Source organism: Opisthocomus hoazin, chromosome 7 (genome assembly GCF_030867145.1).
Source record: "Opisthocomus hoazin isolate bOpiHoa1 chromosome 7, bOpiHoa1.hap1, whole genome shotgun sequence".
In the NCBI taxonomy this organism is placed as follows: domain Eukaryota; kingdom Metazoa; phylum Chordata; class Aves; order Opisthocomiformes; family Opisthocomidae; genus Opisthocomus; species Opisthocomus hoazin.
In genome coordinates this window covers 71,762,960-71,786,297 of record NC_134420.1, presented here as the reverse complement: position 1 = coordinate 71,786,297, position 23,338 = coordinate 71,762,960, and the positions used below count along the sequence as shown (strand labels likewise).

Genomic DNA, 23,338 nt, shown 5'->3' with positions numbered 1-23,338 from the left:
CCCCCCCCCCCCGAAACCCCCCCTCCCCCACTCCCGGCCTTTTTTTCCTCGACGGCGCCGACCGGACCCGACGGGGCGGACCGGAGCGGACCCGGCGGAGGGCACCGGCACTGGCCCCGGCGGGACGGGCCCCCGACCCGGCGGAGCGGTACGAAGGGGAGCGGAGGAGCCGAGCGGGACCCGACGGGACGGCCCCGACCGAGCGGGCGAAGGGACGCGGACCCGGCGGGGGCGGGGCGGGGCGCGCCGCTGGGGGGCGGGACCAAGCCGCGGGCGAGTCGCCATTGGATCCCCCCGGCCTCGGCTCCAACCAATCGGCTCTCACCCCAAAATCCGCCCCCCCCCTCCCCGGACCCCCCGCACAGGGAGCCGGGACCCCCCCTTCGTGCCCCGAGGCCCCGCATCCCCCCGCCCCCGCAGCCGGGCCCGCAGCCAGCCGGGGTCGGGACCGGGACCGGGGCGTGGGCGAGAGGCCCCGGCCGCTCCCCGCTGCCTGCCCGGGGGTCCCGCTGCCGGGAGCCGGGTGGGATCGGAGGTCTCACCCACGGGGGACCGGGCTGAGGATGGGGGACGATGGAGGGGGGCTTTGGGGAGTTGGAACCTCGAGACCCACCACCCGCCATCTCCACCCGGAGGGGCCGAAGCTTCGAGGACGGGCAGCCCCGCGGGGGTTCCTCAGCTTTGGTTTGGGGTGTTGGGGTGAAAGGAGACCCCCACCCCCCCAGGATCCAGGCAGACGAGGGGTCCTGGAAATCCAGGCTGAGGAGCGGCCCAAAGGCTCTGCTCCTTCTTCTTGGAGCGCTTCCCGCTTCCCTGGCCCCCGGCCAGCGTCGGCGTCGCATCTGTCCCGAGATGCGTACGTGCCCGAGGAATGCCAGATAACGAGAAGTGTCAGACCCCCTAAGCTGGCGAGAGAAATAAATCAGGGACGCGTTCGTGGCATTCCCGGCGGGAATCCTGGCCGGGGGAAGCAGCTGGGCACCCTCCACCCCGGCCCTGTTGCGGTGACCGGGATTTGTCGCCGTGGCCCCCTGTCCCTTCCATCCCCGGCAAAGTGGGAGCTGCTGCAGCCCCGGCATCGTGGGGAGCTGCTCCCACCCGTGCCGGGGCCGGGGATGAACTGTCCCGGCGAGCGGGACCGCGGGGGACGCATCCGGACACGCTGCCGTCCCCCTCGGCCGCGGCCGGCTCCGGCCCTTGGAGGGAAACTCCTCGCCTGGCCATGGAAAACCATCAGGGCTTGGAGCGCAGCTGGGGCCAGCTGGACGCGGTCTGCAGCCTTCGAGGAGGTCCCCGTGCCAAAAAAAGTGGCTTTTCCCTGAAGCTCAGGCACCCCCGGGGAAATCCTGTGTGGCGAGGGGCCGGCAGCCCCTCTGCGTCCCCCCTCCCGGGTCCCACCCCCGCAGCAGGCACAAACCCAGCCTCGTCCCCCCGACACCCCAAGGTCTCTCCCGAGGGCGAGACCCCGGCCGGCACGTCCCTCCCGCAGGGGAGGGTGGCATTTGGTGGCACCTAGGAGGGGGCGATGGGGGGGGGGTGATTTGCAGGCCACTGTGGCTGCTGTCCTGAGACATCTCGTTAAGACCAATATATAATATCTCGTTACCTTCTAATATGTATTTTTAAGGGGTAAATTAACTGGGGTTTTCAAGCGAGGAGCTGCGAACCCCACAAGTTCCCTGCACCGGCTCCAGCCAGCGCTGCCCCGTGCCCGGGCGAAAGGGGCCCCGCGGGCGCTGAGGACCCCCTGCCACGTGGAAGGGGCAGCTGCCAGGCTTTCGCACAATCTTCAGGGCACTAAAAAACGCTTTTTACCACCCCCTCAGCAAAACTGGCACCAGTCAGCTGAAAAAAACAGCGGTTGTGAAGAGCTGGAGCCGCACCCTGGCAGCGGGAGCAGAAAGTCCTGCTGGCACGGGCATCCCTGCGGCTTCGGGAGCGGCTGGGAGCCTCGCCAGGCACGAGGATGAGGATGGGGACGGGGACAGGGATGAGAATGGTGATAAGGATGGGGACGGGGACAAGGGTGGGGACTGGAATGGGTGTAGGGATGGGGACGGGGTCAGGGATGGGGATGAGGATGAGGTAAAGGATGGGGACGGGGATGAGGACGAGGATGGGGATGAGGATGAGAATGGCGACAAGGATGGGGATGAGAATGGGGACAAGGATGGGGATGAGGATGGGGACAAGGATGGGGATGAGGACGAGGATGGGGATGGGGACAAGGATGGGGATGAGGCTGAGAATGGGGAAAAGGATGGGGATGAGGACGAGGGTGGGGATGAGGATGAGGATGGGGACAAGGATGGGGATGAGGACGAGGATGGGGATGGGGACAAGGATGTGGATGAGGATGGGGACAAGGATGGGGATGAGGACGAGGATGGGGATGGGGACAAGGGTGGGGATGGGGACAAGGATGGGGATGAGGATGAGAATGGGGAAAAGGATGAGGATGAGGATGAGAATGGGGACAAGGGTGGGGATGAGGATGATGATGGAGACAAGGATGGGGATGAGGACAAGGGTGGGGATGGGGACAAAGGTGGGGATGAGGATGAGAATGGGGAAAAGGATGGGGTCAAGGATGGAGATGAGGATGAGGATGGGGATGAGGATGTGAATGGGGACAAGGATGGGATGGGGACAAGGATGGGGATGGGGACAGGGATATGGATGGGGATGGGGTCAGGCTATGCTCGCTCACACCGTCTGCCGGGAAAGGAGGTGCTTGCGGGGACTGATGCCTGTAATTGCTTCCATGTGCCTCAGCAGAGCTTTTTGCTGGGGGGGGGGGTAGCTCTTTTCATAGCTTGGGCATTAAAAAAAAAAAAAAATTATCAATAGGCATTTACTTGGCGGCGTTTTGTGCAGAAACAGATGTGCTGGAGTTGGAGGAGGTGGAGGATGCTCTGCGGGAGCGGGACCCAGAAGCCCCCCTGCCACGGACACTCACAACTCCCACTGCTAAAGGGGGCAAACCAGGACAAGCTGCTCACCGCCCAGCAACCCCCCCCCCCCCGTCCTGCTCCGGCCAGATGTGGCTGCTGGGGAACGGCCAGCGAGGAGGAGGAGGAGGAAGGGCAGGCGAATCCCTGGCGCGAAGGCTGTTTCGGGCAGGAAATCCCGGCAGCCTCTTCCCCAAGGCCTGGCAGCCCTGGGATAGCCGAGCAGCCGCGGCCGGCGGAGATAAGAGAAGCAGCAGGAAATGTGCATCTCTCCTGGGACGGCCGGGAAAGGAAGCTCGAATCCCGATGACCGGAGCAGGGCTGGGGGCTGCGGCAGAGCGCAAGAGCTCGCAGAGAGCATCGGGGCCGTTCGGCGCTTTGGGGTGTCGGGCAGGAGCAGGGGTTGGGTGAGAGCTTTGGCCGGCTCTGGCGTGGGCTCTGCCGGCAGCGTCGCGTCACCAGCCGGGTTAGTGGGTCATGGTGACAAATTCAAGGGGCAACGGGCACAAAGTGAAGCAGAGGAAGCTCCAGCTGAAGATGAGGAAGAACTTCTTCCCTCTGAGGGTGACGGAGCCCTGGCCCAGGCTGCCCAGGGAGGCTGTGGAGTCTCCTTCTCTGGAGATATTCCAGCCCTGCCTGGACGCGGTGCTGTGCAGCCTGCTCTGGGTGACCCTGCTTGGGCAGGGGGTTGGACTGGGTGACCCACAGAGGTCCCTGCCAACCCCTGCCATGCTGGGATTCTGTGATTCTGTAACGCCTGGTTAGTGGGTCACCGTAATAATGCCCTCGGAGCGTTTCTCCTGGTTATCAGAAAGCAGTCCCGCTCGGGGTCGAGCTGTTTGGGAGGAAGGGCAACAAATCAGCACCTTCAACACCGTCCTGGTGGGAAAGAGCTCTGGCAGGGAAGGGGTGTGAGCGTCTGAGCTCCCTCAGTCACCACGCACCAGTTTTTTGGCCTCACGTCCTAAGAACAAGAGATATCTACGGGCTTCCCCCCACCCCCATCCTTAATAACTGGAATCTGCTGGCTAATCTCAGCCAGATCTGACAGCAGCATCTCTGAGGGTCTGTAAAACCAGAAAGGAGACCCTTGTTAGCTTCCCCCCCCTGCCTGACAAAGTGGGCACAGCCTTGGGTTTGAGCTCAACCCTATGAGCCATCTGAGAACCCCCAACGGGCACACAGCGGGGGTGAGCCCAGGTTGCTGGCGGCAGGAACAGCCTCTGCGTTGTGCTGGGGGGAACGGCCGGGTGGCCATGGGCCGCGTCAAGGTATCTCTCCCGGTGACTCCATCCATGGGACCGTAGCTCCCGGCTGGGCTCGCCGCCTTCCCGGTGGCTGTTTCCTTTCCCGGGAGCATCCCGCCGGGCGCTGACAGCGGGGAAGCCGCAGCGGCGTGGCTGATTCCCACCAGTGCAGCACCCAGCTCGCGGCATTTCCATTTTTGGGAACGGTTCTCATTGACTTTTGGTCTCACTTCTTTGAATCAGCTTCGCCTCGTGACTCACCACCGTCTCACCCCGACCCACCGCTCCCACGCGCAGGGACACCCTTCCCTGGCCGGTCTGGACCGGGAGCTACGTCACGACTTGCTCAGGTGCATCCTCAAGGATGCGCACGTTGCCCAAGGTGGGTCTGGAGGCCACCAGCCCCGAGCAGCAAGAGCACCCACCGGACACCCGGTGATCCCAAGGCACCCACCCGCACCCAGGGTTTCTGGCCCAGCCCACGCCGGGTCCATCACACACGCTCCCGCTGCGACCCACAGAATCCCAGCATGGTAGGGGTTGGAAGGGACCTCTGTGGGTCACCCAGCCCAACCCCCTGCCCAAGCAGGGTCACCCACAGCAGGCTGCACAGCACTGTGTCCAGGCGGGGCTGGAATATCTCCAGAGAAGGAGACTCCACAGCCTCCCTGGGCAGCTTGGGCCAGGGCTCCGTCACCCTCAGAGGGAAGAAGTTCTTCCTCATCTTCAGCTGGAGCTTCCTCTGCTTCAGTTTGTGCCCGTTGCCCCTTGTCCTGTCGCTGGGCACCACTGGAAAGAGTCTGGCCCCATCCTCCTGACACCCACCCTGCAGATATTTGTAGGCATTTCTAAGGTCCCCTCTCAGCCTTCTCTTCTCCAGGCTGAACAAGCCCAGCTCCCTCAGCCTCTCCTCGTAGGGGAGATGCTCCAGTCCCCTCCTCATCCTCGCAGCCCTCCGCTGGACTCTCTCCAGTAGCTCCTCATCTTTCTTGAACTGGGGAGCCCAGCACTGGACACAGCACTGCAGATGGGGCCTCACCAGGGCAGAGTAGAGGTGGAGGAGAACCTCCCTCGCCCTGCTGGCCACACTCCTCTTGATGCACCCGAGGAACAGATCATTCTGCTCAGGGCATCAAGCGTGGTGTGGGGGAGCTGGGAAGATGGGGTGCTAGATCACAAGTGGGTCCATAATACAGAAAATTAAGGTTTTTCTAGAAAGTGAGGAGGACTTCTTGGCCCTGGGCAACTCAGCTGGAGCAGAAGTGTGGGAAGGCTGCGCGGTGCACGGAGAGAAGATATAATTAAGCCGCTGCTCTAAAAACAAGCGCTGAGCCCTCCCGGCGGGACAGGCAGCTGAGCTCAGGTCTCCCAGCACCACGGGGAGCCGGAGACTCGCGGGATGGAAACGCCGCTCCCACATGGAAGAAGCTTCCCAACGCAGCTGGAACCCCAGCCCAAAGCATTGCGCCGGGTTTTAGAGCCTATTTTAAGACGCAAAGGTAAAGAAAATGTTTTCTTTTTAACCTCTGGGGCTCTCCTTCCTTCCTTCCTTCCTCTCTCCAAGTGTTGCTGCAAAGCTGCTCTTGGTACCCCAGGTGCCGGACGAGCGTGCCGAGCCGTGCCAGCCCCCCGCGCTGCCGGCGTGCCGCGAGCTCGGCGCAGAGCTCGCCTGACGCTGCCGGATTCCTGCCCGCCGGGTCCTCCCCCAGGATTAGCCACGAGTTCCTTATTCGGTCCGGGCTCCGGCAGGCTCCCTGGCCGAGGGGATTTCGTCTGCCGGGCAGAGCAGCCCGGGTGGGTTTGTCCTCCCGACGCGCCGGGGCTGGGAGCATCCGCCGCGTCCGCAGGGAGGGAGCACGGATGCGAAGATCAAATCAGCCCGTTCCCTGATTTCCCGGGGCGGTTGGTCTGGTGTTTTCGGCTGCAGCACAAAACAAAGCAGGTACCCCTGCTTTGTCTTTATCCCTCCCCATCACCTTCCGCAGGAGGTCCGGTCCTGCCCCATCCCCATCCCAGGGCTCCGGCCGCGCACCGGGCTGAGCTGATGCCGCTTTGAGACGCTTCCCTGGGTGTCTGTACCCTGAACCAAGAGCCCTCTGCGGAATTAGGCTTGATTTGCTGTATGAATTGGGTGTCCCTGGGTCCTACCCCCCCAGCTGGGAGTGGGCACAGAGTCCTGGGGGAGCTGGGACCCCCATCAGAGATGGGGTCCAGGTCCTGGTCACCCCTTGCTCTTCGCCCAAGCAGCCTTTCCCACGGCTCGAACGAATCCCAGGCTCTTCCCAAAACCTCCCTCCAGCCCAGCTCTCCTCTCCTGACCTCCTCCGACCTCCGGCCCTGACCCCTGCAGCCCCCGAACGCTCCGGGGCGATTAATCCCAGCAATTAACCCCCTTCCCTGCGTTTATCTGCTTCCTGCCTTTGTCTCCCCTTCCCAGCAAAATACGCTTTTAGCCGCGTTTTTCCCGGCTTTCCCGCCGGCCTTTGTCCCGCAGAGCCTCTCGGAGCCGGGTGAAGGGGTCCTGCTCCCCCCGACGCGTGTCCCTTCCGTCCGCCGCCGCCCAACCACCGACCGCAACGAAGCACCCGGCAGCGCCGAGCTCACGGGGGGCCGAGGGGCCAGCTCCGGCTGGAAGCCACCGGATTTATTCCTTAAATTGAAGACGGCTGCGGGCCCTGGGGCGCCTCACGCTAAAAAGGGATTTTTAGGGCTGAGCGAGGCGGCCAAACGGGGACGGAGCGCTGGGGCCGGTGTAAAAATGAGCGGGAAATGGCGGGATGGGAAAACGTGGCTAAAAGCATGTCTTTCTTCTCTATTTTAATATTCTTTTCTATTTATTTAAATATTTAATTAGTATTTTTAATAATGATAATATTATATTAATAATATATATTAATAATATGTTAATAATATTTAATTATTAATTATTTTAGTTTAAGATAAAGCTCAGACATCCCCAATTTATAGGGAAAAGGGAAAAAAAAAAGGTAATTTCGCTGGTGCACGGCGGCGGGGAGGGGAGGGGAGGGAGAGGGAGGGGGCGGGGCCGGGCCTAGCGGGGCGGGGCGGGGCTGCCCCTCTGCGTCCCGGCCCCGCGAGCGCTGCCGCCCCCTGGTGCCCGCGCGCGGGGCTGCAGCGCGGGGAACGCGACCTCCGCAACCCCCCCCGCCCCGGACCCGCGGGAGGGCGCGGCGCTCGCGCAGCGGCACGGGTCGGGACAGCCCGTCCGCGCGACCGGCCCCGCCCCCAACCACGGTCACCCCCTCCCCCTCCCCCGCCGCAGGACCCCCCCAGCCGCAGGACCCCCCGCCTGCTGCCTTCCTCCCTCCTTCCCCCCCTTCCTCCTTCCTCCCTTACTCTTTCCCTCCCTTCCTTCCTTCCTTCCCCTATCGTTTCTTCTTTCCTTCCTCTCTCCCCCCTCACTTCTCTTTCTTGTAGCCCTTCATTCCTTCCCTCGTTCCCTTTCCTTTTTTCTTTTCTTTTCTTTTCTTTTCTTTTCTTTTCTTTTCTTTTCTTTTCTTTTCTTTTCTTTTCTTTTCTTTTCTTTTCTTTTCTTTTCTTTTCTTTTCTTTTCTTTTCTTTTCTTTTCTTTTCTTTTCTCTTTTCTTTTCTTTTCTTTTCTTTTCTTTTCTTTTCTTTTCTTTTCTTTTCTTTTCTTTTCTTTTCCTTTTCTTTTCTTTTCTTTTCTTTTCTTTTCTTTTCTTTTCTTTTCTTTTCTTTTCTTTTCTTTTCTTTTCTTTTTTCTTCTCTTCTCTTCTCTTCTCTTCTCTTCTCTTCTCTTCTCTTCTCTTCTTTCCTCCTTTTCCCCTCTTTTCCTTTTATCTTTCCTTTCTTGCCTCTATCATTTCTTCTTTGCTTCGTCTCTCCCTCCATTTCTTCATTCTTCCTTTCTTGTATCACTTCCTTCCTTCCCTTCCTTCTTTTTTCTCCCTTCTCTCTTTTCCTTCCTTCCTTCCTTCCTTCCTTCCTTCCTTCCTTCCTTCCTTCCTTCCTTCCTTCCTTCCTTCCTTCCTTCCTTCCTTCCTTCCTTCCTTCCTTCATACCTGCCTCATTTCCTTCCTTCCTCCCTCCACTCCTCCCATCCTTCCTACCCTCCTTCTGGTCACGCCACGGCTGGGCCAAACCCTGCCCTTGGACTTTCAGGGCTTGTGCAATGGGGGAAGCATTGCTCCACCGGCTGCTCCTCGCCCAACGCCTTCCCTTCCCCCCTTGCTCCCCTCCCCCTCGGCCGGCCTCCAGGGCCTGAACAGGAACCAATCCTACCATTGGGTGTCCTGGGGGACAGCAAGGTGACCATGAGCCAGCAGTGTGCCCTGGCTGCCAAGAAGGCCAATGGGATCCTGGGGTGCATCAAGAGGAGTGTGGCCAGCAGGTTGAGGGAGGTTCTCCTCCCCCTCTGCTCTGCCCTGGTGAGGCCCCATCTGCAGTGCTGTGTCCAGTTCTGGGCTCCCCAGTTCAAGAAAGATGAGGAGCTACTGGAGAGAGTCCAGCGGAGGGCTACGAGGATGATGAGGCAACTGGAGCATCTCTCCTACGAGGAGAGGCTGAGGGAGCTGGGCTTGTTCAGCCTGGAGAAGAGAAGGCTGAGAGGAGACCTTAGAAATGCCTACAAATATCTGCAGGGTGGGGGTCAGGAGGATGGGGCCAGACTCTTTCCAGTGGTGCCCAGCGACAGGACAAGGGGCAACGGGCACAAACTGAAGCAGAGGGAGTTCCAGCTGAAGATGAGGAAGAACTTCTTCCCTCTGAGGGTGACGGAGCCCTGGCCCAGGCTGCCCAGGGAGGCTGTGGAGTCTCCTTCTCTGGAGATATTCCAGCCCCGCCTGGACACGGTGCTGTGCAGCCTGCTCTGGGTGACCCTGCTTGGGCAGGGGGTTGGGCTGGGTGACCCACAGAGGTCCCTGCCAACCCCTGCCAAGCTCTGACTCTGTGATTTCTGGGCTGCACCCGCTGCCTCTTCCTGCCTTTATCCGCCCATTGAATCCGGGCGTTTGGGATGCTCACCGCACCCCCCCCCCCCCCCCCCAGCAAACCCAGCATCCCAGCGGTGTCACTGGCTGGGGTGCAGGTGGGTGCTCCCCACCCCCATGCCCCGCTCCGCTGGGTGCAGGACCCTGGGTGCCTCCCCAACCTGTCACCGCATCATCCGCCCCATGGCAGCCGCCCACCCGCCCACACCGGGGAGCTGCGAATCCCCGAATCCCGCCGCCTGGAAGAAGTGCAAGGCTGGAAGCCTGGTGGGTGTTTCGTCTGGGGAAACCGGAGCCGGGGAAGACGTGAGAACGGGTCGGGAAAAGGCACCGGGGAGGGGAAGGCGATGCTCTGCCCCCATTCCCCCCAGGACCGGGGTCCCCGGGGAGGGGAGCGGGGCTGCGATGGGTGCGGGAGCACCCACCAGCCGAGGTTGGCTCTTCTCCATGGGGAGAAGACAAGCGAGTACCCAGCCAGAGCTGCCAAAGCCGCCGTTCCCGGCCAGCCGCATCTCCCGGTCCCGCTCCCCGGCACGCCGCCGCCTGCCAACACCCTCCCCGTCCAACGGGCTCTAAATTAGGTTATCCAGACGCCGCTCCAAACAATTCCAAAGCCAGGAGGAAAGCGAGGAAAAAAAATCACAGCGCGGCCGCCCCGAAGCCGTGCCGCTGACGAAGAGCAGGCGGACGCGGCTTCTCTCCGGGGAACGCCGGGCTTGGCAGCAACGCGGCGCGGCCGCTCGCCGCTGCCCGGCTGGCCGGGAGAAGCCGTATGGAGCCAGCAACAGTTTTGGGAAAAAATCAAAAAAAAACCCAAAAAAAAACCCAACCCTAAAATTCCTTGCGGATGCTTCAAGTTTTTCCAGCTCCTCATTCGTCTTCTGGGTTTTGTGGCGTTGCGGCTTTTTCTTCCGCTTGGGGTTGTTTTTTATTCTGGGGTTTTTTTCTTCCCCCCCCCCCCCCTCCGCCTGGAATGTGACCGGCGAGAAGAGGGTCACATCGGAAGCGTTGACCAACAGGAGAAATTCGTCACACGCGGCGACGAGACTTTCTCAAAATCGTTCCCCCCCCCCCCCCTCAAATATTTGCCATTTATGCAAATGAACAAAACGAAGAGCTAAACTGGGACTCGACGCAGCTGGCTGCCCACGCCGGCTTCTCCCCCCGGGGAAGATGAAGGAGGGAGAGGAGTCTGCGGTTGCGCTCCCGGCTGCGCACCTACCCCGGCCCCCAGCCTGGCTCCGAGGCGCTGGGGGCTGGGTGTCCCTCCGCAGAGCACGGTCACCGCGCCAGAGCTTCCAGCAGCGGAGGAAGGAGCTGGGACCGGGTGAGAAGCAGCCCCCCAGCCCGGCTGCGCTGCCACAGCCTGCGCTCGGCTCCTCGGAGGCACGGCCGGACCAGGGGACTGTCCCCAAAAGCCTTCTCCATCCCAAGCTTTCCCCATCGCCCCGGCACGGGGACAGGGACAGCAGCATCCCCCGGTCCTTCGGGGTCCCCAGCCCGCTGGCACATCCCGGGGCAAGCACCTGCCCCCGCAAAGGGCTGGATTTTGTCACGGTTCCTCTTCCTCTCCCCCAAGCAACCCATCGCTGCGGAATTTGGCTTTCTGGCTCCAGCTGGGGTCTGCTGAGGGACCTCCCAGCGGCGCTTTGGTCTCTCCTCCATCAGAGCAGACCGGCCGCGACGCGCCCTTCGCGGGAGCGTGCGGTGTCGTCGCTCAGCCGACAGCGCGTCCCTGGGACCCGCCGTGCCCGGGTGACGGGGGACAGCATCCCCGACGCCCACGGTGCAGGAAGGCAGGCAAAGCCCGAGCGTTTCGCTCGGAGAGGCGTCTCCAAGGGGTGGGTTTTTGGTTCCAGGCAGCACATCGCTGCTCTGAGCAAGAAGAAGAAGAAGAGGTGCTCTGCCCAAGTGCGAGCTCCAGCCTTGGGGACATGAGGAAGAACTTCTTCCCTCTGAGGGTGACGGAGCCCTGGCCCAGGCTGCCCAGGGAGGCTGTGGAGTCTCCTTCTCTGGAGATATTCCAGACCCGCCTGGACGCGGTGCTGTGCAGCCTGCTCTGGGTGACCCTGCTTGGGCAGGGGGTTGGACTGGGTGACCCACAGAGGTCCCTTCCAACCCCGAACATTCTGTGATTCTGACAATCCTCCCCGGCGCTCGCAGCATCGCAGCAGGGCTGGAACCAGGAGCTGGGACAGACGCTGCGCTCCCAGCCTGCAGGAGCTGGTAAACCGGCTCTCCCGATCTGCCGGGCTCCCCTTCCCAATCTTCACCTTGGGGAAAACCTGAGGGATCCCAGCCCACCTTTCCCCTGCCGGGATCACCCCAAAAGGAGGATCCCAGACCTGGAGAGAGGCACGGCGCGCTCCGCAGAGGGGGACGCTCACCGGGGCACCGGCGAGCCCCCCCGCTTGCCCTCCCCGGCTCGTCACCCGCAGGGACCTGACCACTGCCGGCGGGGCCGGGGTGCTCGGCGCGCTGCGGGCGTGTTTTCGAGGTGCTGGCTGGGAGGGTATCGCCCAGATTGCTTCCCCGAGCAGGCTGAGTTTCTTCTCCTCAGTTTCTTCTGCAGGAAGCAGCTGCCGGCTTCGCTTTCGGCCCTAGCGAGGGCACCACTTCTACACCACACGTGTGCAAGGACCGAGCTGCAACCGGTTTCATCTCGGTTCCTTCCAGAACACGGAGCACCGGCCACAAACCATCCCTGCCTTCTGTGCCAGAGAAGGCTTGAAGTCATGGAATCCTACAATGGTCAGGGTTGGAAGGGACCTTGAAGATCATCTGGTTCCAACCCCCCTGCCATCAGCAGGGACATCTTCCACCAGCCCAGGGTGCTCAGAGCTCCATCCAACCTGGCCTTGAGCCCTGCCAGGGAGGGGGCAGCCACAGCTTCTCTGGGCGACCTGGGCCAGGGCCTCACCACCCTCATGGGGAAGAATTTCTTCCCAATATCCGATCAATTCCTAATCTCCAAGTCACCAGCTCCCTTCACGCAGCATGAGAAGAAATACATGGTTCAATCCACCACTAAAACACGCCGGTGCTGATGTCTGGTCCCTTAGACCTCCTTTCCCAGCTGTCATCTTGATACTTTCCTGTGCTTGGTGTACACTCACCCAGAGTAGCAAAAAGGGGACTGAAAGCAGACAACCGTGGTTTCATGCTTATTCATCATCACATGTACCCTGCAAGCTGCAGTTTGCATTATGCAGAGGCACTTCTGTGGCTAGATGGGCCACTTCTTTTCCTGGAAGAAGCTCTTGGGGTTTCTCCTGGAGTCTTCTTCTGCGATAGCAGAGGCTGTCGCAGGCACCGGGGGGGCTGGGAGCTCAGCAGCGGTACCACCCCGCGGCAGGCACACGGGATGGGGTGCAGGTAGACGTGCTGGCTGGCCAGGCTGAAGGCTCAAGTGCGGGGTGTCCCCTGAGGTGTGCAGAGGCACGGGCACCCCGAGGAGCGAGGGCACACGGCACGCGGCTCCCCGAGCCAGCACTGGGTGCTGGGCAGCAGATGGGGCCCAGCAGCGAAATGCCCTTGGGGTAACCCTGTCTGCTCCCTGCCTTACCCACCCCAGGGCAGCAGCTGGGCTCACCCCAGCCCCCCGCCCTGTAACACCCCTAGGGGCTCAACCCCAGCCCCCCGCCCCGTAACACCCCTGGGGGCTCAGCCCCAGCCCCCCCACCCCGTCACCCCCCCAGGGGCTCAACCCCAGCCCCCCACCCCATAACACCCCCAGAGCTCAGCCCCAGCCCTCTGCCCCATAACACCCCCTGGGATCAGCCCCCATTCCTCTGCTTATAACCCCCCGGGGACTCAGCCCCCACCTTCTGCCCTGTAACACCCCCCCGGGGCTCAGCCCCAGCCCCCCACCCCGTCACCCCCCCCAGGGGCTCAACCCCAGCCCCCCACCCCATAACACCCCCGGGGGCTCAATCCCAGCCCCCCACCCCATCACCCCCCCAGGCTCTCAGCCCCAGCCCCCCATCCCGTAACACCCCCGGGGGCTCAGCCCCAGCCCTCTGCCCCGTCAGCCCCCCGGAGCTCAGCCCCAGACCCGTAACACCCCACAGGGCTCGGCCCCAGCCCCCCACCCCATAACACCCCCCGGGGGCTCAGCCCCAGCCCCCCACCCCGTAACAGCCCCAGTCCCGCACCTCGTAACACCCCCGGTGGCTCAGCCCCAGCCCCCCTACCCCATCACCCCCCCAGGGGCTCAACCCCAGCCCCCCAACCCGTAACAGCCCCCCGGGGGCTCATCCCCACTCCCCCCCCCCCGGGGGCTCAGCGCTGGCCCCTTACCTGCAGCTCCCCAAGGCGCTCGGCTCCATCTCCCCCGCCCCCCCCCCGGCACCCAGCCGTGTCCCCGCACCCCCCCCGGGACGCTCACCCCCGCCCCCTTCCCGTCCCTCCTCCCGGGGCTCCCCCCCACCCCCCGCCCCGACGGCTCGGGGAGGGCCGGGCAGCGGGAAGGAGCCGCCCCGGGGGCCGGGCCGTGCGGTGCGGGACCGCCCCGCCTCTCCCCGCACCCCCCCCCCCCCGTCGGGCCGGGGCAGTCCCCGGCGGCGGGCGGGCGCGGCGCGTCCCGGCGGCGGTGCGGGGCCCGGCGGCGGTGCGGGGCCCGGCCGCGGGCTGTCCCGATGGAGGCGGGGGGTTACCGGTGCCGCGGCAACCGGTACATCGAGAGCGGGCAGTCGGCGGTGCCCAGCTCGGTGCTGTTCGGCGCCGGGTTGTTGGGCAACGTCTTGGCTTTGCTGCTGCTGGGGCAGCATCGCCGGAGGTCCCGGTCCCCCGGGGGTCGTTCGCCGAGGGTCTCCGCTTTCTACGTGCTGGTGAGCGGGCTGGCGGTCACCGATCTGCTGGGCAAGTGCCTGATCAGCCCCATCGTGCTGGCCGCCTACGCCTACAACCGCAGCCTGAGCGAGCTGGGACCCGGCGGGCGAGCCGAGGGCGAGCCGGGCGTCCTCTGCCAGCTCTTCGCCTTCCTCATGGCCTTCTTCGGGCTGGCCCCCACCGTGCTGCTGCTGGCCATGGCGTTGGAGTGTTGGCTCTCCTTGGGGCATCCCTACTTCTACCGGCGGCATCTCACCCGGCGGCTGGGCGCCACGTTGGGGCCGGCGGCGGCTGGGCTCTGCGCCCTGTTCTGCGCCCTGCCGCTCTTCGGCTTCGGGGCCACGATGCAGTACTGCCCCGGCACGTGGTGCTTCATCCGCATGGCCGGCGGCGGGCCGAGCCAGCTGGGCTTCCCGGTCCTCTACGCCAGCCTGATGGGTCTCTTGGTGTTGGCCATCGGCGCGTGCAACGTGAGCAGCATGCGGCACCTCTACGGCATGGCGCGGCGCCAGCCTCGCCGCGGGACCCCCGCCGCCACCGCCGCCGTCGCCGACGCGGCCCCGCGCATGGAGGAGCTCGACCACCTCGTCCTGCTGGGGCTCATGACCGTCCTCTTCACCGTCTGCTCCCTGCCGCTCATTGTGAGTAACCCCCCACGGCCCCCTCCCTTCCCTGCTCCCCCCCCCTCCATCTCCACAAGCTGGGGTGGTCGCTTTGCCCCCCCCCCCCGAATAGCCCTCATCCCCAGGGGTCCATCATTGCATTACCCCCCTCTGGAAAATACCCCCCCTCCCTCCCACCTCTTCCCAAGGCTGTTGGATTGTTGCTTTGCCCCCCTCTGAACAGTCCCTCACCCCCGTCCATGGGGTCAGGTCATTGCCTGAAGCCCCTTGGAATAACCCCCCCCCCCATCAGCACCGCTCGATCCCGGGGGTGGGGGGGTCAAGTCATCAGTTTTGCCCTTGGGAATAAACCTTGGCACCCCCTGCTCCTGGAGGCTCAGGGCAATACTTTGCCCCCCTCTGAATACCCCCCCAACCCATCTGCAGGGGTCAGGTCTTCGCCCAAAACCCTTGGTATAACACCCCCCCCCCCCCATCACACCACTCCGCCCCGGGGGGGTCAGGTCGTTGCTTTGGCTGCTTGGAATAAACCCTGGCACCATCACCAGCTCCCGGAGGTTTTGGGGGGGGGGTGTGTTCATTCCTTTAGTCCACTGTAAATAACCCAGTGCTACAGCCCCCTCCCCGAGGGTAAGGTTATGGCTTTAGCCCCCTTGGTATATCTCCCCCCCCCATCCCATTCTGGCATTCCTGGTGGTTAATTTATTGCTTTAACCCCCATGGAATAATCCCCCATCACCACCACTCTGTCCCAGAGGTGTCAGGGTGAGGGGGGGGTCGGGTAATCAATTTGTCCCCCTCTGAGTGTCCCCCACCCCGTCCCAGGGGTCTGGTCCTTGCTTTAACCCCCAGCACCATCACCCCATCCCGGGACGGGGGCTGGGGGGGGGTTAATTCATTGCTTTAACCCCACTGGAATAGCCCCACGACACCATCACCCTGCCTTGGGGCTTGGCTCAGTGCTCAGACCTCCTTGGAATAACCCCCCCCCCCCCCATCACCACCACCCTGTCCGGGGGGGGCTCAGGTCACTGCGTAGCCCCCCTCTCAATACCCACCACCAGCACCATGTCCCCAGGGGTTAGTTCATGGCTTTAACCCCCCCCCTCATCACCATCACTCTGTCCCACAAGTGTTGGGGGGGCCAGGTAATTACTTTGCCCCCCCCCCCCCCCATCCCAGGGGTCTGGTCATTGCCTTAATCCCGTTGGAATACCCCCCCCATCCCGTCCCGTCACTGCCCCGGTTCCTCTGGGGTTGCCCCAGAGATGTTGGAGATGTTGGGGGAGGTTGGTTCGTTGCTTGAGGCTCTTGAAATAACTACCCCCCCCCCCCCCCCAGCACTCCTTCCTAGGGAGGTCAGTTTGTTGCGTTAGACCCTTCAGTAACCCCCCCATTCCCATTCCCACCCCCACCCCCTGTCCCGGAGATGCCGGGTAGATCTGGATCCCTTTCAACCGCACCGGATTTCCCGACCTGGGGGGCAAACATTCCCTGAAATCTTCCTTCTTTTTCCCCAGGGATGGGGGTCCCGATGGTGGGGGGAGACCCCAGCATGACAGAGCCCTTGTTGCCCCACACACAGTGCCCCATGTCCCGGGGCCAGATCCTGCGGCACCGCCTTGCTCTCCCCCACCGTGAGCAGAGCTGGTGCCGCAGCGGGGGGCTAGCCCAAAATCAGGGTGGGGGTACGGGTGCAGCCGCTGCCCTAGGTGACACCTTCCCCCTCCGCTCCCTGTCCCCTCGGTCGTGCTCTGGAGCCATCTTGTGACACGCCAGCCACCAGCAGCACTGGGCTCGTACTGGTTTTGTGATGACCCCAGGGAAAGCCCTGTGGTCCTCAGATGAGCAGGGCTTCGGGCTGGACCTGGAGGTCTGGAGGTGGAGGAAGGACCTCGACCCCAGCTTCGAGTTAGCTGATGGATGCCTGGTCCGACACCCATTGCGGGGAGGGGGGCAACGCAGGTGGGGTGCCCCGGCCTCGGAGCAGCACCCACCGCTGCAGCCTGCGGAGCTGGGCTGCTCCCTTGACTCCGTGAAACAACCCCCCCGTCCCTGGGACCAACTCTTCAGCTCCGAACTCCTGGCCCCGATGGGGACGCGGTGCCCCCGTGCCACCCGTCACCCAGCTCCCGCTGTCGGGGTCTGCAACCCACAGCCTGTGCCGATTCCATGCGTCAGGACATCGAGGGGTTAAAACTTCTTTTGCTGCCTCCTTTACCCCCCCCCCCCATAGCGAGATCTTTCTTCATTTTTCCCGATTTCTTTCATTTTTTGACAGATCCGGGCATACATGGGGGCCTTCGCCGCCGATTTCGACGAGGACGCTGACCTCAGCGCCCTGCGGTTCCTCTCCGTGAACTCCATCGTCGACCCCTGGGTCTTCATCATCTTCCGCACCTCCGTCTTCCGCACGTTCGTCCGCAGGGTTTGCCGGACGCTGAATTCCCGCAAAGCCACCCTGAAAGGGCCAGGCCCGGGGGACGATGGCCAGTTCTGTCCCTTGGGCTGGCGCAGGACAGACGCCCCGCAGCTCGGCTTCCCCTGAGCGCCCGGGTCTTGCAGAAGCTGGCGGCTGCTGGTGAGGATGAGGAGCGAGCCTTCGGCCCCGCGCCCCCCGTCCCGGAGCATCGCGGGGCAGCACGGGGCTGTCGCAGGCGGGGACGGCGTCCGGCTCGCAGCGAGGGACGGGTACGAAGCGTTTCTGCCCCCTCCCCGGGCTGCGTTTCGCCCCGGAGAGGAACCGGGGGGTACCTGGGAATATTTCCAAGCAGCAGCACTTGGTGGAGGTTTTGGGGAGCGCCCGGCTCCAGGAAAGCAGGAGGGGTTTGACGCGTGGCTTCAGGGCAGCGGGGACGCGCTGTGTGTGTCCCCATCGAATAAAAGTGGCTCGGAGCCCTGTTCCGTCGCCTGGTCCTGTGCTTGGTCCCCTTCCGCGCCGAGGGGGGTTATCGGGGGCTGGTTTGGGGTGTCCCTGACCTGGGCAATGGGTGGGGGGGTGGTGAGGGACCCTTTCGGGGTGCAGAGGCTCGGAAAGTTGAGCAGCAGCTGGTGGCCGCGCCGAGGAGCCGGCGGGCATGGGGGGTCCCTCCCCGGGACGCCCACCGTCCGTCCGTCCCCCGGCCCCATAACCCCCGAGCGGGGCTGCTCTTCTCTCGAAAACTGATTCCTCCAAGTGCTAACGTTGTGTTTGTCTTACTCAGATGGCTACCTGTCCTGCCGTAATTATTTTAAATTAGTATTTATGATGATCCTGAGCCCTAATAAGAGCAGTAATTGAGAGAATACAGAGCCTGGCGCGTATAACCTGACAGTGCAAGCAATGATTTTAATTAAAGGTCCATTTCCCCTCAACCACACCTATTAACTGGATTTAATATCTGCCTCAAGTGACCATTTAGGCCAAAAAAAATTACGACCCAAGACCCCATCTGCTCAGCGTCCTTGGAGAAGACAGGGCAAATACTTCTCTCCCTCTATTTAGCTACGCCGTGCAAGACGTGGTGGTGCTGCTGCCAGTTCTCCCGCGATATTTACTCTTGGTGTCAAATGGATTCTGCCTCTGGAGGAAGAAGCTCACACAAATCTGTCTCGGGGCGTTTTGGAGGAGACCTCGTTGGGCTGGCTGTGGCCGTTTGACCGGCCAGGCCCTCGCGGCTGGAGAAAAGGGCAGAACCTGTGTTTGGGGATGCATTTGGGGGACCCGCAAGCTCCCTGCTCGGTGCCTCTCGTCGGGCTTTTCTGGGGAGAAAGAAATGAAATAATGAGGGTTGGTCCACGTACCGGTTTCATGTTACTGGCGTGTTATTGACTTGGAGATGGCTCACGTGGGGCCGCAGAGTCAACAGCACGGAGCCTGCGCTGTGGCTTTCACCGGCCGCCGCGGCGGGACGAAGGCCAGGTGAGATAACGGCTCTGCAAAACCTTGCTGTTGTCCTGTCCCTGGGCTGGGGTCTCCTCCGCCGGACGGATCCACGCGCTGCTCAGGACAGACGGACCAGGCACGGCCGGGCTAGGAGCACACGGAGACGTGCGTGCTCGCTGCGCGCCTGGGCTGGGACATGCCATCATCTGCCCATGACCCCAACGGGGATTCACTCCTGGAGAGGTCCCTGCCCCGTGATATGCGTATTTGGTGACGGAGCCCTGGAACAGGCTGCCCAGGGAGGTTGTGGAGTCTCCTTCTCTGGAGATATTCCAGACCCGCCTGGACAAGGTCCTCTACAGCCTGCTCTGGGTGACCCTGCTTGGGCAGGGGGTTGGGCTGGGTGACCCACAGAGGTCCCTTCCAACCCCAGACATTCTGTGATTCTGTGATTTAGAGCCCAGGGCAACCATGCTCCATGGAAAGCAGCGATTAAATTAAAAAAAAAAAAACAGGTTCTTTACTAAGGTGCATGAATATGGACTCCATCCAAGCACACACCACGGTGTCCGACCCGTCTGGGAGTTTATCAACAGAGGAAAGAAACCGTGGAGCCCATGGAGCACGGCAGGGGCTTGCAGGCTGCCAGGGGACCCCCCCTGTCCCCTCATCATCCTCGCTCCCTGCCTGTACACGTCCTGGCGACCTTGACACGCTCATCTGGCTTCGGTAGGGTTTTTAATCAGCGTTCTGCCCTTACTGGTCTCCTACCTGCTCTGGGAGCAGACTGGGAGTCTCCAGCCGGCCACCGCTCCAGCCCAGCCGAGCTCCGGCGGCAGCCAACGAGGTTTGCGCCGGTGGCTGGACGCCAGGCCGCCCTCCCAGCAGATAAATCGCTCCTTGGCGTGCTCCTGGGGCCCGGGACTGCCGTATCGCGGTCTTCTCCAGAGATGGCAGCACGTCCCCAGCCTCCCAGAGCACGCCGGGCAGAGCCGCTGCCGCTCCCCATCCCAGGTTGGCCCCCTTGGGCGACCCATTTTTCAACGGCCGTATGGTTTGGGGCTTTGGGAGTTACAGCAAAGCTCGGAGCTGCACGGAAAAAATTCAAATGAAAATAAAAGAACAACCCAAAACCCCCCTGCAACACGCGGTTTAGATGTCAGTGTTGCTAAACAGGAACCAAAGAAAGCCCAGAGGCTCCGGGCTCTCCGGCCAAAGGCGGACGAGGTGAGAGCCGCCGCGCGAGCCCTCCTCCCCGGCTCCTCGCACCGCTCCGGAATGGGCCCCCTGCGCAGAGCCAGCCGCAGAGGGACCGACCGGACGCTTAACGGAGGCAACACGGAGACGCTGCTGGGCTCGGGGCCGTGGCTCACACCACCCCATGCTCTGCTCGGAGCCATCGTGCCATGCCCGCTGCCCTCCGGCACCGCCGGCTGCCCTGTCCCACGCTCACGGCGTCACTGGTGTCACCGGCATCACCTAACCCTGCGTCCCGCTCCTTTCCCGGACAGAAATCGAGCATAGTCAGTTTATTTTTTTGATTTTTTTTTTTTTTTGTTATTTTTCAGCTCCTGAAATCCAGGCACAACTTTGCACAAGCTCATTTCCCAGCAAATTCTTTAGTTCTTGCAAAGAGCCCTTTTTTTTAATTTTTTTTTTTTTTTTCATTGCCTGCCTGCGTTTTTTCAGCCATTCTGGAAGCAGGAAGGCACGTGCCTGGGCAGGCAGCAGCGCCGGGGCTGCCAGGCACCCGAGCCAGGGCGCTCAGCCTCCGGGGCTGTAAGGCACAACCAGCTGGTTGGATTTTTATTTATTTTTTTTTTTTTAACCCATGCACCCAGGTGCTCGCGCAGGATGGCAAGCTGAGGCACCGAGACCCGGTCCTGCCGCGCCGGCGCTCGGCTCTGCTTTCCCAAGGTGGTGAGTGAGGCTGCTGGCAGCACCGGCGCACGAGGGCTGGGCGGGCTTCGGATGAAAAAATGATGTCTGGCTTTGCTGGACACAAGTCCAAAGGGGTTTTGGTTTAAAACTAAAAGAGGGGAGATTTAGATGAGATATTAGGAAGAAATTCTTCCCCATGAGGGTGGTGAAACCCTGGCCCAGGTTGCCCAGAGAAGCTGTGGCTGCCCCCTCCCTGGCAGGGTTCAAGGCCAGGCTGGATGGAGCTCTGAGCACCCTGGGCTGGTGGAAGATGTTCCTGCTCATGGCAGAGGGGTTGGAACCAGATGAGCTTTAAGGTCCCTTCCAACCCAAACCAGTCTATGATTCTGTCATTCTGTTCCATAAAATGGTTGGAACCCATCCCCGCGGTCCACCCCTCCACGCACAGGCAGGCTGCTCCTCTCCCTGCCCGCGGTGCCGAAGCTCTCCTTGAACGGGATCCCACCAGGGATGGAGCAGGATTCCAGTGCCCTCCCCATCCATCACCTGAGTCCTCTAGGCTGCAGGGTTTACATGGAATTCGCGCAGCTTTCCTCTAAGCCCAGAATTTTTTTCTCCAAGTGGGCCAAGCCTGGAGATCTTCTCTTAGGGGGAACAACGCCAATGACCCCAGGGAGGACATATGGTCCTTGTTAGAGGCAAGACGCCCCAGATAAACATGGAAGCAGCAGGAAGAAAACAAACACTTTCCAAGAAACAGCCAGACGGCACCAAGTCCTGGTTCTGAGCTCAGAAGGGGGAGAAAAGAAAAAAAAAACCTGGCAATTTTCCTATTATTGCAAAAATATCCCATTGGAGGCAAACTGTCAGCTGAGGAGGCTGAAGCCCCAGATGGGTGCTTAAGGCTCCATTAGCTGTCAGGAAAATGAGCTTCAGAAGATGCCAAAACCCCTTCCCGAGCTGTGACACGCAACGGCAGAATGGAGTGGGAGACTGGGAGAAGCCTCGGAGCAACCACGCGGCGGGGTGTCTACTGCTCGGAAGAAGGTCTCCAGATGAGCAGGCTGCAGCCTCCGTAAGCTGCTCGGATGGACCGGCCGAGGGTTCGGCCCTCAGCTCCATTTTTCAACCTGATTTTGGTGGACTACATGGAGGGCTGAACGCACCAGGGGTCCCATCCAGCCCTCGGGAAGGCAACCGGATGGTTCCCACCGTCAGACTTGTCCGTGTGCTTCCACGCTCTGCTGGGTCAGGTCTGCAGGGCTGGGAGGGGACTTACAGCAGGTCCTGGGACGTGTGGTTTTCTGGCCCACCCGCGTGCAGGTTTAGTCTGGGAGCATCACCTCAAACACCTTCCCCTCCACCACAGCCCTTGCTTCGGCCGGGGCTGCGGGTGCCCCACCACCGGCACGGTGACTGCGCGTCCTCCCCGCCGCGCCGACGGAGCCTTCGAGCCGCGCGACGAACGAAACCCAAGCGAGGAAGAGGAGCGGCTGGTCGGAAATGGAGGTGCTGTCACAAACCGCAGCTCGCCCGGCCCTGGAGCCTGCCGTAGGCCATATTTCCTTTACGAAGTTCCTGTTACAAAAGTGAGGTTTGAAAAATAAGAAAACGCTCCTTGCCGTGTCCATGCCGGAGCCGATCAACGCCGCACCATTTCACCGGGGCTCGGCGGGACCGGAGCGCTTTGAGAGGACATTTTCCCGTTAGGTCACGGATGTAGGGGTGCACCCGAGCCCTGCCTGGCCCCTCGCTGAGCCAGGTCCTGGCTGGGAGGCCGAGGCGAAAGCCTTTGCTCTCGGCAAGGTGGGGAGAGGATCGGGGTTGACCGGGGAAACGCTACGCAACAGCAAGAGCTTCCTGTGCCACGCGCCCAGCTCGAAGCCCCAGCAGAAGGAGGGTTCACAGAATCCCAGAATCTCAGAATCCCAGCATGGCAGGGGTTGGCAGGGACCTCTGTGGGTCACCCAGTCCAACCCCCTGCCCAAGCAGGGTCACCCACAGCAGGCTGCACAGCACCGCGTCCAGGCGGGGCTGGAATATCTCCAGAGAAGGAGACTCCACAGCCTCCCTGGGCAGCCTGGGCGAGGGCTCCGTCACCCTCAGAGGGAAGAAGTTCTTCCTTAAGTTCAGATGGAGCTTCCTCTGCTTCAGTTTGTGCCCGAGCTGGTGTTTGGGGTGGATGAGCCGGGCTTGCAGCAGGAAGAGGGTTCCCTCTGATATCCCATCCCCCCCACACTCCTGACCAGACACCGGCTGCACCCCCACGGGGATCTCTGGTGACATATGGGATGGTGGGGCAGTGGGGACATGGTGTGGGGCTGGGTGTTCTCCATGGGCTCTGGGTGCCTCTGGGGCCACAGGGAACCCCCTGGCACAGCCCATGCTCAGCTGCGGCTCCCCAGTAACCTGCCCCACACCAGGCTGGCAGAGATGGCACCGGGGCTCATCACTCCCCAGGGTGCTCGGGCCGGTGCTGGGGCTCGCTGCCCACCCAGGGCTCCCGGAGTGGGACCACCACCAGGGCTTGATGTGAACCCAGAGCTCCCAGACCGGCACCAGGGCTGGCCATGCCTCCAGGCTCCCGGAGCAGCACTGGGATGCTTGGACTGGACTGGGGCTGGTTGCCTTGGGGCACCTGGAGCCACACTGGGGGTCCCAGATGGGAACCAGTGCTGGCCATGCCTCGGGACCCCCGGAGCTGCATCGGGACTCTTGGACCAGCACTGGGTCTGGCTGTGTGTGGGGCTGCTGGACCAGCACCGGGGCTGGCCGTGCCTCGGGGCTTCTGGAGCCACACTGAGGGTCCCAGACCGGCACCGGGGCTGGCCATGCAAGGGACTCCCGGAGCCACACTGGGACTGGGAGACTGGCACTGGGGCTGGACATGTGAGGGGCTCCCGGAGCTGCACTGGGGCTCCCAGATGGGAACTGGGGCTGGCCATGCAAGGGGCTCTCGGAGCCACTCTGG

At 62.4% G+C, this 23,338-nt stretch overlaps 1 protein-coding gene across 1 annotated transcript; it reads left to right on the top strand.

The window, feature by feature from the left end:
- The first annotated feature begins 13,774 nt into the window (after window positions 1–13,774).
- Window positions 13,775–17,470, top strand: PTGDR (prostaglandin D2 receptor). The gene is made up of 2 exons (XM_075426183.1): window positions 13,775–14,639; window positions 16,903–17,470. The coding sequence occupies exons 1-2, from the start codon at window positions 13,806–13,808 to the stop codon at window positions 17,167–17,169; spliced, it is 1,101 nt and encodes a 366-aa protein (XP_075282298.1). The 5' UTR covers window positions 13,775–13,805; the 3' UTR covers window positions 17,170–17,470.
- The last annotated feature ends 5,868 nt before the right edge of the window (window positions 17,471–23,338 follow it).